The sequence below is a fragment of the Mirounga angustirostris genome, unplaced genomic scaffold (assembly GCF_029215605.1).
Source record: "Mirounga angustirostris isolate CCGP_5_RB_7025 unplaced genomic scaffold, mMirAng1.0.hap1 SCAF_13, whole genome shotgun sequence".
In the NCBI taxonomy this organism is placed as follows: Eukaryota; Metazoa; Chordata; class Mammalia; order Carnivora; family Phocidae; genus Mirounga; species Mirounga angustirostris.
In genome coordinates, this window is record NW_026991721.1 from 11,125,156 (window position 1) to 11,139,453 (window position 14,298).

General features: G+C 46.1%; 1 protein-coding gene across 1 annotated transcript; it reads right to left on the minus strand.

Annotated features, from left to right (window-relative positions):
• Positions 1 to 3,426: 3,426 nt before the first annotated feature.
• On the minus strand, positions 3,427 to 12,296 carry LOC123841225 (syntaxin-3). The gene is made up of 6 exons (XM_064576360.1): positions 11,929 to 12,296; positions 10,340 to 10,448; positions 9,407 to 9,486; positions 9,092 to 9,223; positions 5,393 to 5,503; positions 3,427 to 3,926 (listed from the first exon to the last, which is right to left on the minus strand). Exons 1-6 carry the CDS (start codon positions 11,992 to 11,994, stop codon positions 3,807 to 3,809), a joined length of 618 nt encoding a protein of 205 aa, XP_064432430.1. The 5' UTR covers positions 11,995 to 12,296; the 3' UTR covers positions 3,427 to 3,806.
• Between the last annotated feature and the right edge of the window lie 2,002 nt (positions 12,297 to 14,298).

Genomic DNA, 14,298 nt, shown 5'->3' on the forward strand with positions numbered 1-14,298 from the left:
CATTTGCAGATAAGCAAATGTCTCTTACCTAATTTTTAGCCCAGCTCAAGGCTATTTTTTTGAGGTTATAATATTCTCCATTTCTAGTCTCCTACCTCCTGAGAGACAGGGGCAAATATGTACATATGTCTCTCATGCATCATTATAAAAATACATCTGGGACTGGGGCACCTGACTGGCTCAGTTGTTTAAGCATCTGACTTCAGCTCAGGTCATGATCCCAGGGTCCTGGGATAGAGCCCCACATCAGGGTCCTTGCTCCAGCCAGGGAGTCTGCTTCTCTCTCTCCCTCTGCCCCTCTCCCTCACTCATGTTCTCTTCTTGCTTGCGTTCTCTCTCTCAAGTAAATAAGTAAAATCTTTGTAAAAAAATACATCTGGAATATATGAAATGAGTGAATACTCGCAAAAGTCTGAGCATTTCCAGAGCCTGAGACTCAAGCACCTTGTCTCTGGCCCAATTTTAAGTGCCTGGTTATTTTTCACCTCAAAGCATCACTCCAATGGAGAACAGCCAGTTTCCAAGAGTCAGAGAGGGAAACAAATATCCTATACCCTCAGCCTTTACAAATGGTAACCTAGGACAATCGTATCATGCTGGTGCCTCCTTGAGTAAACATGAGAGAATACAACATAAAGACTGAAGTTGGTCACCAAGCTGAACATACTAAGCTTAATTTAAAATTGAACTTCAAACAAGTCAGCTTCTAAGACCAAAATGACATCTGCCAGTTCCACAAATTTTCAAGACATAGGGAAAACGAACTGTGAGAACCAAGACCCTGCCAAGTAGAAGGCTCAAGCCAAGCCTTATTGTTGCCACACTTGGGACACTCCTTTGCGTTTTAAAGATACCCCCCTAAAAAAAAACACATTGCAATTTCTGGGAAAATACTCCATGAGGTAGAAAATACAGCACCTTGGGAAGGTTTCAAATGGGCTTTCCAAGGTGCAAGGCATAATTTGACACATTCAGAGGGAACAAAGAGAAGCTGGGTTAGTTCTTACTGTCTGGGAGAGAAGGTACATCAGAGTTGGTGAGGCAGGAGAAGGTTTTGAGGAGAACTCAGGGTTGCATCAGGTAGATTAGCTTACTCTGGGGTTAAATTGTTTGCTGGGTCAGGTCCAAGAATGGTTACAAGAAAATAAAGGAACAGGTCCCACTCACTCTCAGGAAGGCCATTCAAACTCTGTTCCCGTCTGAAGACAAGGGTGGCCACACCAGGCTGGAGTGAAATCGGGTTCTAAGAGAGGCAGGGGAAGGAGGAGCTGATCAGTGCACAGGACGGTGGTGGAGAGCAACATTAACACTCAGTCACAAACCTAGAAGGTGGAGACGGAAGATCAGACATCATTGCGAAAGGACAATGGAGAAGTCAACAGTAAATCTGAGAAATCTTGTAGACAAACCCAAGACAGGACCCAGAAATAAATATCCTATTGAGAAAGAAACAGAAAGCCATATTATGAGAGGTAAAAATAACTCCCTGAGCCTTTTATAATCCTTTCACACAGGCTGTCACATTCCCATGGAAGGACTTACCAGGAGGAGGCACAGTCACTGCAAGAAAACACCTGTTTTTTCTATGCAGCCCTCATCACCACCTTTCAAATACAAGTTCCAGAACTTGAATTTTCTCCATTTCTCCCCTACTCTGCACTTTTCTTACATAGTGAAAAGAATAAAGAAAAGTTCAAGGGTCATCATGGCTGCTCCATCTTTTTTTTTTTTAAAGATTTTATTTATTTATTTATTTATTTATTTATTTATTTATTTATTTATTTATTTATTTATTTATTTATTTGAGAGAGAGAGAATGAGAGACAGCATGAGAGGGAGGAGGGTCAGAGGGAGAAGCAGACTCCCCGCGGAGCAGGGAGCCCGATGCGGGACTCGATCCAGGGACTCCAGGATCATGACCTGAGCCGAAGGCAGTCGCTTAACCAACTGAGCCACCCAGGCGCCCCATGGCTGCTCCATCTTAAGCACTGGGTAGGCTTAGGCAAGTTTCTTAACTTTACTGTGCTTCCGAAGAGTTTCCCATCTGAAAATGTGGACAATGTTACTATCTTAGAACAGGACCTGGCACACAACTGGGGAGTCAAAGGAAGGCTGTTTTCCCTCACTCTTGTTCAGAGACTGCTTGCCCTCAGGCCACATGGGGGAGAGGGGTCCACACCTAAAAGTAGCAACCAGTCCCGACTTTATGGAATACAGCAAGCAACCCAACACTGTTCAGGGATGCAGCATCTTGGAGATCAGGTAAGTCAACTAAATACATTAATTAGTCTCCTCATTTAAAAAAGGGATTCATTTACATTTCAAGAAGAAGTTTATGTTTAGTGCTATAAATATCTGACTTTGAGACCCTCTGGTCACATGGGAGGAGGAAGAAGGAAGAAGAGGCACATGGAAGCAAAAATACATGGGAGGATTAGGTCTGAGTGCCAACATGGACGTTTGTGTCGAGTATTAAACACATTGGTATCTATTACCTCAGCAACCCGACTTCTCTGAATTCATAAGAGAAAATAGAAATGAGAAAAATATAGGTTAGTGATACTGTTAATTATAGTAACACAGTAATAACAAGCCTCCAACTTTGGGAAAGTACTGAAAAATGGAGAGCATATTCACAATCTTGTGTTGAATATTAGATTCACAAAGAGATTTTAGTGATGTGGAATGATGCATAGGATTTTTGAACTAGGTCTAGAACCACTGATAATATATCTTGAAGTCTGTGAAACCATGTCTGAGTGTGTGAACATGCCACAAGGTTATCAGCAATAACATTAAAAATTAATTCTGTTCACCTTTTCTGTGTTTTATATGTTTTGTTAATATGACAGCCTATATTTTATTCAGAAAAGTAACACCTAAGAAGTCACAGAAGTGTTAACAGTACCAGTAATTAGATCATTCCTGTCGTGCTGCTACTATGTACATGAAGCCCTGACTCAGTGGTCAGCTCTATTCTTTTCACCAGATTTTAAAGAAATTAACAGCCTAAATTTTAAACTCACTCTCTTCCAAGGTTCTCTGGACTTTGTAGACAATGATAAATGGCTACCTGGTTTTACAAAGAGAAGCTAAGATGTAGGTAAGAACTCCCCTAGGCTCACCATCAGCTGTGTGTTCAAACTTGGCCCTGTGACTTAACATCTCTTTAAGCCTGAGTCTCTTCATCCGTAAAAGATGTGTAACAACAGTACACACATCAGGAGGGTGTTGTCTGGATTCAAGGACATGTGTATGAGGTGTTCAATACAGGGCCTGGCATGACTCAACACTCAAAAATGTTAACTGCTATATCATTCAAGATCCAACCCATCAGCCACAAACAAAACCCCACCACCCAAGCCCCAATCCAAAGCTTTGTTTACACTAAAAAGGATATAGAAAGTAAACATCTGTTTACTTCTGTTAAAGTTAGCAAGAATTTAATGAGCCCCAGATGCAGGACACAGATTGTACCCAAATAGAACCATGCTTCTTGAGCAAAGGGAGCAAGTGTGGTGATCGGATGTTCCTAGATAGGTGGCAACACACAATGTAAGACAAAGAGCTGGGATAGAGTCTACAGGAGAAAAACCAACAGGAGCCCGGCCCAAAAGAGAACTTTCCCCAGGGCCAGAAGCCCAGAAGAGTATTTTAAGGAGATGAAAGAAGGCACAGGTGATGGAAAGTCTGAGAGGGCTCAGTGTGTGTGTCCAAGGACAATCACAAGGGAGGAGCATTGCCATGTGAAATCCCAGGTCAGTTCTCAAGAGGGAGCCAATCCAGAGTCCCTGAGAACCTTCCATTTACTTAATTTCAGTGCAGCAACCACTCGGGCCGCCATTACTTAGCCCAACGGAAAGTCCAATAATCAATGCTAAAACGCCCAGCAACACCACTACTACCACAATGATAATTATCAATTTCTGGAGAGGATAAGAGAAACAAATCATTATTACAACCAAAACGCAATTCATCCAAAACCCAACATCTCTCACCTCTACATTGAAAGCCTCTTATCAACCCAAATAAGAAGTCTACAGCTCTACATAAACACATTCATTCTATTAGGATATTTTATATTTCTTAAATAACTTCCTGGCTATCAAGGCCAGCAGAGGGAAATATGGAGCTTCTGTGGGCTCTTGGCTCACACTTAAGTTTTGCACATGTGGACAGATAAAAAATCAACTACCACAGGGTCTCCAAAGCAGCAATAGGCGAAGGTATCAAGTAGCCAATTTTTCCTTTTCAAGAAGTGTATGTTTTTGAATAGTCCTAATTTCAAATTTCTATGTCTCTCGCTAAAGCACATGCCCACCCATCAGACCCAGTCTAGTGACTGGCGATCAGAAAGCAGGATTGCAGTCCTATATTGAGCCAACCTGGATTCATCAGGTTAAATAATTTCCCAACTCCTTGAATCCCTGCACAAGCAATAGGTAAAGTTGGAAGAAAATCGAAGAACTGAAGAACAAAAGTATCAGCACCCAGGAGAATAGTCAGCAAAGAACCGTCTAAAAAGCACTAGCCACCAGAGCTGGCTACCACAACAGACAGAGAAGTTTAAAAGTCCTCAAGCAAAAGGGGCACCAGAAGAGGGGTAAATATGCTGGTATGGGGGAAAGAGCAAGAAGGAAACTGAATTTGAATCCCAATCCTATACTTACTAGATGCCCTGAAGCCAATCACTTAACCTCTGACCCTCAACTGTTTCACATATAAGTAGGAATAACAGGTGCACCATAAAATAGGAGGTAATGTTGCATGGCGATCAACACAGCATTGGATTCACAGTGGAGAAAAGGGGGGTGGGCTTGGTTAATGGAGTGGAAGAGACTAAAGTTTCTGAAGAACAGAGGAGTCAAGTATAACATCTGAAAGGATCATGAGCTCCGTCCAGAAGTCTAGCAGCAACACTGCGCAACACATCCACCCTGCAGAACTGTCTTCAAGTGTGTGTTCTTGCGTAGAGAACATGTGAGCCAGATCCATGCAAGGCACACTCTGGGAGTGTGGAGGGAGGGACAGTCACTCTCTGGAAAAGGCTGACGTGTGTTGGGATGAGGCCAGGACAGAAAGGGAAGGCAAAGGATCAAGGGCACACGTAGAGAGGACCGGAGAGAAGTAAGCCAGAACAGTGGAGACTAAGGCACTCACCTTCCAAGCTTCACTCTGAAACTTGACAGCCTTTTTGGTATCTGCCACGGCCCACTCCACAAAGCCCACTGACTGGTCCATGTTGTTCTTGATATGGTCAATCATGGCTCCCTTTCCCCAGATGCAAGAGGTGGTGGCAGCAGAAACAGAGACAGGCACAGGGAAGAGAGAAAGAGCGAGAGACAGCAAGCAGAATGGACTCTCCTCTCTGAAGGCAGCTGGAGAGTCTTACCTTCCGGGCCTGACCCTGGTACTTCATGGCTCTTTTTGTTTCTTCCTGTGCCTTCTCCACATGGTCCACTGCGTGCATGACATTCAGCTCTATGTTATCTAGCATCTCACCCTGCAAAGAACAGACATGAGTCACACCCCATAAACCCACGCCAGGAGAGTTGGAGCTCACATGGGGACGGGGCTCTCTGTTATAATCCCTGGTGCAAAGAGAAGCATCCAGAAGTCTTCTGTGGGGCACACGTTCCATCTTACATGGGATTACCTATGGCTCCCCAGGCCCTGGTGGTGGTCACTCACTCAAGCAACACTCAGTAAATTACTTCTCTGGGACAGGCACTGCATGGAGCACGTGGAGCACAATGTCGAGATGCCTGGCAAATACATGTTCTAACAGATCCCACCACCACCATTCTGTTTTTAATTAAGCATATGAGGAGAGGAACCAAAATAAGAATATCTTAGGGCATAATAACTGGGATGCTGGCCTCTTCCTAGTCGTGCAGACCTGAACCAAGTTCATTTGGCCTGAGGCAAGTTTGTTGCCTAGTTCTTCAGAACAGACTGGCCAACAGGAGCTGCTCTGTAAACATCTAAGGTTGGGAACATCTGCTTTCTCCAGGAGAAACTCCCAGGCCCCTAAGGTGACAGACATGGGGTTTACCTAAGCTGTCTGGTTACATCTTATATCTCCGTGGTTATTAAGAGACAGTGATCTCTTGGCAAAATTCCCAACCATCTCCCAGCGATTACTTCCTGACGAGGAAGCACGGTCGCTCTAGTTAATTCTGGGCATCTTAGGATGGGAACGCCCCTCACCTACCTCGACCTGCCTCAACCCAACCCGTTGCTTTACGGCACTCTATAAGCAGAGAAAGGCACTTACCATCACTTGACTCTCAAACCAAGTCCTCAGCAAGGCCGCGAGGAGAGAAGAAAGAAAAGCGGGGAAGGAGGCACTTAAGGAATGGTCTCAAAGGCCAGAAGGGGGTAGAGGAAAGGCACCTGGGCCCTGAGCAGGGGACGGCTGTCGGAAACCAGCCAAGCAGTGCTCGGGCTTCAGGCAGGTTTTGCAGCCCTTCCACAATGGAAGCCATTTTCAGTCCCTTCCAGGAGGGCAGAACAGCTGGAAGTTCATGGTAATGGCGGCACACCTGGACCCCGTGGCATCTCTGACTTCGTCATAAGAACAGCAACCACCTGACCATGTGGAGCCAACACCCTATGCAGGTGACAGAGACTTACAACCCTGAGCAAACATGCCCAGGGACAGAGTAAGGTGACAAAACCATGAGGGTTTTGAGTATTCCTACAAATATTATTCTACTGTATCTTCCTAATTTTGTAACCTGTTCCTGTTTCTTAGCAAAAAGTGCCAAAATTTTTGGGAAAACCTACAGAAGAAAAGACAAAAATGGAAAAAATTAAAACCTCTGTGAAAGTTAACTTTTCACTGTGAAGTGGGGAAACAATCCTTTTTTCAGTGTCACCCATGAAATTGTTCCAATCAGGAGACTGTTTTAAGTCATCCTCATTAAGAACCCACATCCCCTTATTTATGTGTCTGTTTTTGTGCCAGTACCATGCTGTCTTGATGATCACATCTTTATAACATAGCTTGAAATCCCAGGCAGTATGATACCCCCAGATGTGGTTTTCTTTTTCAACATTTCCCTGGCTATTTGGGGTCTTTTCTGATTACATACAAATTTTATGATTGTTCGTTCCAGCTCTGTGAAAAATGTTGATAGTATTTTGATAGGGATTGCATTGAATATGTAGATTGCCCTGGGCAGCACAGACATTTTAACAATGTTTATTCTTCCAACCATGAGCATGGAATGTTTCTCCATCTCTTTGTGTCTTCCTCAATTTCTTTCATAAGTGTTCTGTAGTTTGTATATTACAGTTCCTTTACAACTTTGGTTAGGTTTATTCATAGGTATCTTATGGTTTTTGGTGCAACTGGAACAGAATAGAGAGCCCAGAAATGGACACTCAACTCTTCGGTCGACTAATCTTCGACAAAGCAGGAAAGAATATCCAATGGAAAAAAGGACAGTCTCTTCAATAAATAGTGCTGGGAAATCTGGATAGCGACATGCAGAAGGATAAGACTGGACCATTCTCTTACACCAGACACAAAGATAAACTCAAAATGGATGAAAGACCTCAATGTGAGACAGGAATCCATAAAAATCCCAGAGGAGAACACAGGCAGTAACCTCTTCGAACTCGGCCACAGCAACTTCTTCCAAGACACGTCTCTAAAGGCAAGGGAAACAAAAGCAAAAATGAACTACTGGGACTTCATCAAGATAAAAAGCTTCTGCTCAGCTAGGGAAATGGTCAACAAAACTAAGAGGCTAAAACCCATGGAATGGGAAAAGATATTTGCAAATGACGTATCAGATAAAGGGCTAGTACCCAAGATCTATAAAGAACTTCTCAAACTCAACACCCCCCCAAAAAATAATCCAGTCAAGAAATGGGCAGAAGACATGAACAGACAGTTCTCCAAAGAAGACATAAAGATGGCCAACAGACATATGAAAAAATGCTCCACATCACTTATCATCAGGGAAATACAAATAAGAACCACAATGAGATATCACCTTACACCAGTTAGAATGGCTAAAATTAACAAGAGAGGGAACAACTAATGTTGGTCAGGTTGTGGAGAAAGGGGAACCCTCTTACACTGTTGGTGGGAATGCAAGCTGGTACAGCCACTCTGGAAAACAGTATAGAGTTTCCTCAGGAAGTTAAAAATAAAGCTACCCTATGACCCAGCAATTGCACTACTGGGTATTCACCCCAAAGACAGAGATGTGAAAAGAAGGGGCAACTGCATCCCAATGTTCATAGCAGCAATGTCCACAATAGCCAAACTGTGGAAAGAGCCGAGATGTCCTTCACCAGATGAATGGATAAAGAAGGTATGATTCGTATATACAATGGACTATTACTCAGCCATCAGAAAGGATGAATACTTACCATTTACATCAACATGGATGGAACTGGAGAGTATTATGTTAAGTGAAATAAATCAAGCAGAGAAAGGCAATTATCGTATGGTTTCACTCATATGTAGAATATAAGAAATAGCACAGAGGATCATAGGGGAAGGGAGGAAAAACTGAATGGAAAGAAATCAGAGACAGAGCCAAACCATGAGAGACTTTTGACTCAGGGAAACAAACTGAGAATTGTGGAAAGGGAGGGGGATGAGGGATGGGATAACTGGGTGATGAGCATTAAGGAGGGCATGTGATGTGATGAGCACTGGGTGTTATAAGCAACTAATGAATCATTGAAAACTACACCAAAAACTAATGATGTACTACATGTTGGTTAATTGAACTTAAATTAAAAAATTAAATTAAATTTAAATATAAAAGAACCCACACCCCCAATTAGAAGGGAAACAAGAGGTGCTGAGGCAGAAGGAGGTAGTACTTGACTGAGTGCATCAAAACCCACAGTAAGCAGAAGTGAGGCCAAAGGAGCAGGCAAGACGACAAGGATGAGCTGGCACTCAGGAGGGCATTCCTTTCCTGGGACACTGGGATCGTGTTACTCCATCATGAGGATTCCCAATGATTCCCCCACCACACCTCATCCGACTTTCCAGCCCTCCCTTCTCAGGAGGACCTAAGCTTTCCTCCCTCTCCCCAGGGTGGTGTCCACTGCCAGTTACCTGATTCTTCACCAGCATGGTGATGTCCATAAACATGTCATGAACCTTGATGCTGCTCTCCAGCCTCACAATGTCCTTGTGCTGCCCCTCAATCTCACTGAGGGCTTGCTTGGAAATCTGGGAGTCCATGATCTACAACAGGCCACACAAAGACCAATCATCAGCCGGCACCCCTGCCAGAGGCCCCACTCGCACTCCGGCCAAGCCCCCTGCCCCCTGCCTCCTTGCACCTTCAGCCCTTCCCTCACCAACCACAGAGAGCTCCATGGCAGTCTGCCCTCTCCACGAGAGGGACTTACATTCCAGTTCCTGGACATTCAACCCAGAAATGAAGATGGCAGGTTTCCCACTCTCCAACATCTCCTCCAGCTCCTCATCTGTGGTCTTTTTGCCAGCTTTGTAACAAAAGAAGTAGAGCATCAAATATAAGACCAAAGCACACCAATTCAAAAGTCCCCTGTAAACCAGGAACAAGGTAACTTCACTCAAAAGACCATGCCCTGTACAACATACCCCCAAACGCTCCTGACCTGTCCTGCTCCTGATTTCTCCCATAATCCAAACCACCCTTAGCATTACAGATGGTTACCTTCCTGAAGCACATATCTCACCACATCTCTTCCTAGCTCACAAAGGTGACTGGCCCGTTCACTGTGCCTCGGAGGACCGGGAGCCAGTTCCTAGGTGAGCCCTCCATCCTCCACCTAACCCCACATTGCTCTTCCCAAGGGCTCCCCCTTCCCAGGCTGGACAGTGGCAGCACTCCTAAACACACTTGCTTTTCTCTGATGACATCCTGGTTCACACACTTCCTCCACTTGGAGCCCCTGGCACCCTGCAGCACCCCAAGTCCCTGAAGGTCATGACTTTTATAATCAGTCTATTCCTCACAACATCCAGCGCCATCCTATAATCTCATAAATGTTCTTTGCTGTCAAAGACACAACAAAAAATATCATGAGTCCCCAGGACGGCAACTGTCAGCAAGTGCCTCCCCTCCGTGTGAGGAAATGTTGGCGCCCACAGGAACCAAAAGACCTGGGCCTGACAAGCATCATGCCACCTTGCAGCCCACAATGGGGCATCAGGTGCAGTGGTGCCCTAAGGCCTCTCCTGGACTTGGGCACAAATGCAGCAGAAGCCACAAGCAGGGGTACTGCTCCTCGCTCTCCCAGTTCTCCCGACTTGGGACACACAGCCCTGTGGCAGGGAAAGGCGAAGGGGCGCGCACCAACTTCAAACACGCACTGATTTCGAGCTGCCGCTGGATTCGCCCTTTACTGCGTTCACGGAAGTCCACCTGAGCCTCGTTGTATTTGGTCATCACCTCCACAAACTTCCGGGACAGGACGGAATGCTGTGGGAACCATGCCAAGTGCAGTAAGCCCCCAGGAGCTGATGGCCAGGGACCCCACACTGTTATAGAGCCCACACCTCCGGCCCCATCCGGCCCAGGCTGTGGCAGCATTGGACTTGGAAGCAAAAGACCAGGTGTAAGACTCAACTTTCTGCTTTCCTAACTTTATACCATCAGGACAGTCTGCTGACCTTTCCAAGGCATGTGTTCAGCATCTGTTCACCTGCCCTGCTGACCTCACGTGATAATCCTGAGGCCAAAGGAGAGCCCTGCATCCACACGACTAACTGTGTTTTTCTGGCACAACCCGTGGCTTGCTTTCTAAAGCTGCCAGACTCCCTTCCAAATCCAACACCTGCCAAAATCCTTGAGTTCTTACCCAACCTGACCTTCCTAACTTCCCTTGCTTATAAGTCAATGCATTCACTCCAGAGCCCCCTGTGCCTGTGTTCCGATCTTCAGCATTATTTTTATTCCTTGCCCACTCTCCACATCAAGGCCTATTGGCTTCTCCTTTGCAAAATCACCAGTATTTGTACCCTTTCCAAACCCGCTAGCAGCACGCACATTCAAACCAAAGTCATTGCAAAAGCCCAGCAAGAGACCCACCTGCCTCTCGCCCGTGCCCCACTCTGGTCCAGCTTTCAGGAGGCCCCCAGCCTACCTCCTAACAGACTGCAAGCTGAAGTAAATGCACACAGGCCACCTGATCCTATCCAGGTTCCGCAGACAGGTATTCCAAGATCTCTGGAGTACAGCACTACATTCTCAATCAAAGTTCAATGGCCACTAGCCCACAGCCAGCTTTTCTCTCCAGACAGGCTGTTCTCTCCATGCCAGCCCCTCACCCCTGCCCCACCCCCATCACTATCACTACTGCTACTAACACACCCCAGGCCTCTTAGGGGAACCTCTCGACCCCTGAACCTGGCCATGTTGCCACTCTCGCCCATCCAAGGCCCAGCCCCCTCTGACTACCCCCAAGTCTTCCCGAGCTCTGTGAATGCGGAGAGCACCGTGCACTTCATTGAGTCTTCCTACACTGCTCTCCTGTTAGGTCCCATGTGATAGCATCCTTCTGCCACTTGAACATGACTGCCAGTTCTTTGAGGACATGGATCGTATCTCTGATGACCACCAGAGAGCCTAACTCCAACTGGACAACTAATGACCACAGTCTTCAGAGAGACCTCTGTCTCCTCCTGGGTAAAACAGGAGGCCCACGAACTCTGAAGCTGTGCCCTAGAGGAACCTTGGGAAGTTCTTCATGGGCCTCCTTAGAGAAGCAGAGGGTGGCAGAGGGGCCAAAAGGGCTGGACTCCGGCCCCTCTCCTGCTTCAGCCTGGGCAGCTCTCCTTTACCAGTTCTTCCAAATGAGTCCAAATAAGAACTGTACCTTACAAAAGAAAAAAAAAGACTCCACAGCTAAGACCAAAAAAAAACAATTAAGACTGGACGACATGACCAGGGAAAATCTTACCTGGGATTTCCGAATCCGAAGGTCGGCCGACGACCGGACCTCATCTTCCTCGATGTGCCTCTCCATACCTGCAGAGCAGAGCGAGGTTATTCCAGCAACACATCACTGCTCTCCAAGCAGCACACAGCTCAGTGCCAGGCTCCCCGCACACCCTCTCGCACCCAGCCCATGCAGAGATACAACAGGCATCTACAATCTCGACCCGTCAGCTCGCAAGTGAGCCATGGGCCTCATGTTCCACGCGCTTTACTGTACCAGGTCTTGTCTGATTGTAACTGAGCACAGCGGCTAACAGCAAGAGTCTCCGTCACCAGGAGACTCGGGCTCAAATCCCTGCCCTGCCACTCACTAGCTGTGTGACGTTGGGAAGGCCATGTCACCTTGGTGTTCCTGTTCTCTCATGTACAGAATGGAGCGAGGACAGCACCTCCCTCACCCACGTCAGCAGTGAATGAGAACACACTCTCACAGCTCCTATTGGAAGCTGCCCCTAACCACCTCCACCTCTGCCCATGAAAACAGGTATTGTGATTCGTTTTGGGGGAAGAAATGATGAATGCCACCTCCACCCTCTGATCAACAGTCTGCTTTCCCAAGCCAACTGGACAAAAATGCAGTTGGACCAAAGAGACCTTTTGGGCCCCAGGGGAACTCAGTCTATGACCTCGCCTCATTGAACAAAGGTCTAAACTGAAGGGGTGGAGACCTGGCCCCCCAAGAACTGTCTGCAGACTGAATAATAATACGTCCTACACCTCGATAGCACCAGCATTATTGTTCACACGGACATAGAGCAGGGAAATGGGACGAGTAAGAGAAAAGTCAAGGGACCAAGAAAGCACCGAGTCACACGACTCGGCAGCCGGCAGCACACTTTGGTTCTGCACTCTTTCAACTGCAGTCCTGCTTCCAGAACAAGAACCATTTGGGGAGGGGCACCTCAGTGGCTCAGATGGTTAAGCGTCTGCCTTCAGCTTAGGTCATGATCCCAGGGTCCTGGGATCGATCCCCGCATCAGGCTCCCTGCCAAGCAGGGAGCCTGCTTCTCCCTCTCCCTCTACTGTTCCCCCTGTTTGTGCTCTCTCGCTCTCTCAGTCTGGCTAAAGTGTGGGTGACATGGGGGAGGGTGGCAGGAGGAAAGGATGTGGAGGAGGGAAGGCATGTGACTAAGACAATTCCCATGTTCTCTGCTGAAACGTTCCAGCTTTAACCTTCAGGTCCTAGGGAGCCAAATAACAATTTAGAGCAAAATGATAGTGTCTAGCTTGTTCCTTGTCCTTAAGGAACCTAAAATACAGCCCTAAACCCCACTCTAAAAATGTGAAAAAGTTTGCTGAGGTGGCGGTAACAAATGGGAGTCTCAGGACAGGAGAGATTGAAGTGAATGTGACCCATTCTGGAACACCTCATGGAAAAAAGATGGCCTTGATATGGCAGGATTTGGATGGGGGCCTGGGGAAAAGCTTTTCAGGTGGGGAACTATGTCAACTATGACTTCTCCAGGCCCTCTGAAATTTCTGGGAGAACAAAATGTTCAGGGATTGTCAACAGGTATTTATTGAATTGTTGGGGAAAAGCATTTAGGATGTTTGCAAACTTTAGAAGCATCAGAACTTTCAGAATCACCTGCAGGGCTTGTCGAACTACAGATTGCTGGGCTGTGCTCCAGGACATTCTTCTTCAGATTCTTATCAGGTCCCAGGATTTGCATTTCTGAATGTTCTCAGGTGATGCTGATGCTGCTGTTCCCAGGACTACGCTTGGATCCACCGACTCAGCTAACATCACCTTAAGGAGCACCCTGTTCAGTGGCTCCCAAACTTTCTCAAAATTATCTGAAATCCTATTTAAAAAGACAGACTGCAGTCCTGTGGGATCAGTCATAGCTGGAAGCCTTGGAATACATAAGAATCACTGCAGGTTCTTGCTGGAAATGTGAGTTCCCAGAGTCTACCCCAATTTTAACAATTGCCCACAGGTGACTCATGGAAACTCACACTTTGGTAAACCTTGAACAGGTCCTTAGGACTGTTGATGAGGAGGGAGTGAAGCAGGCCTCCAATTCTCCTTCAATTAGCTTCACTTCACTTTCGTCTGTTTTACCTCCGAGACTTTTTTTTTAAATCACCAATACTATAAATCCTCTGTGCCGTTTGATTTCAAATGTATGATCATGATTCCAAATAAGAAATCAGTGTGCCTAGGAGCTACTCAATAAATGTCATCTTTGACAAATCAATGAGGATTCCAAAAATGAATCCAAATCCTGCTTCTTTTCATATATTCCCCTGCTATTTCCAGCATGTGTATAATAAAACATTGTAAAACATTTATGTTATTTGTGTTGGTAGTTGTGGTCTTTTGAGGCTC

Excerpts from the sequence above, each read along its gene's own strand:
- LOC123841225 (XM_064576360.1), bottom strand. The coding sequence starts at position 11,994 with ATGGAGAGGCACATCGAGGAAGATGAGGTCCGGTCGTCGGCCGACCTT. Across the intron at positions 10,449-11,928 it reads TTCGGATTCGGAAATCCCAG|CATTCCGTCCTGTCCCGGAA; the intron begins GTAAGATTTTCC and ends TGGTTCCCACAG. Across the intron at positions 9,224-9,406 it reads TCTTCATTTCTGGGTTGAAT|ATCATGGACTCCCAGATTTC; the intron begins GTCCAGGAACTG and ends GGCCTGTTGTAG.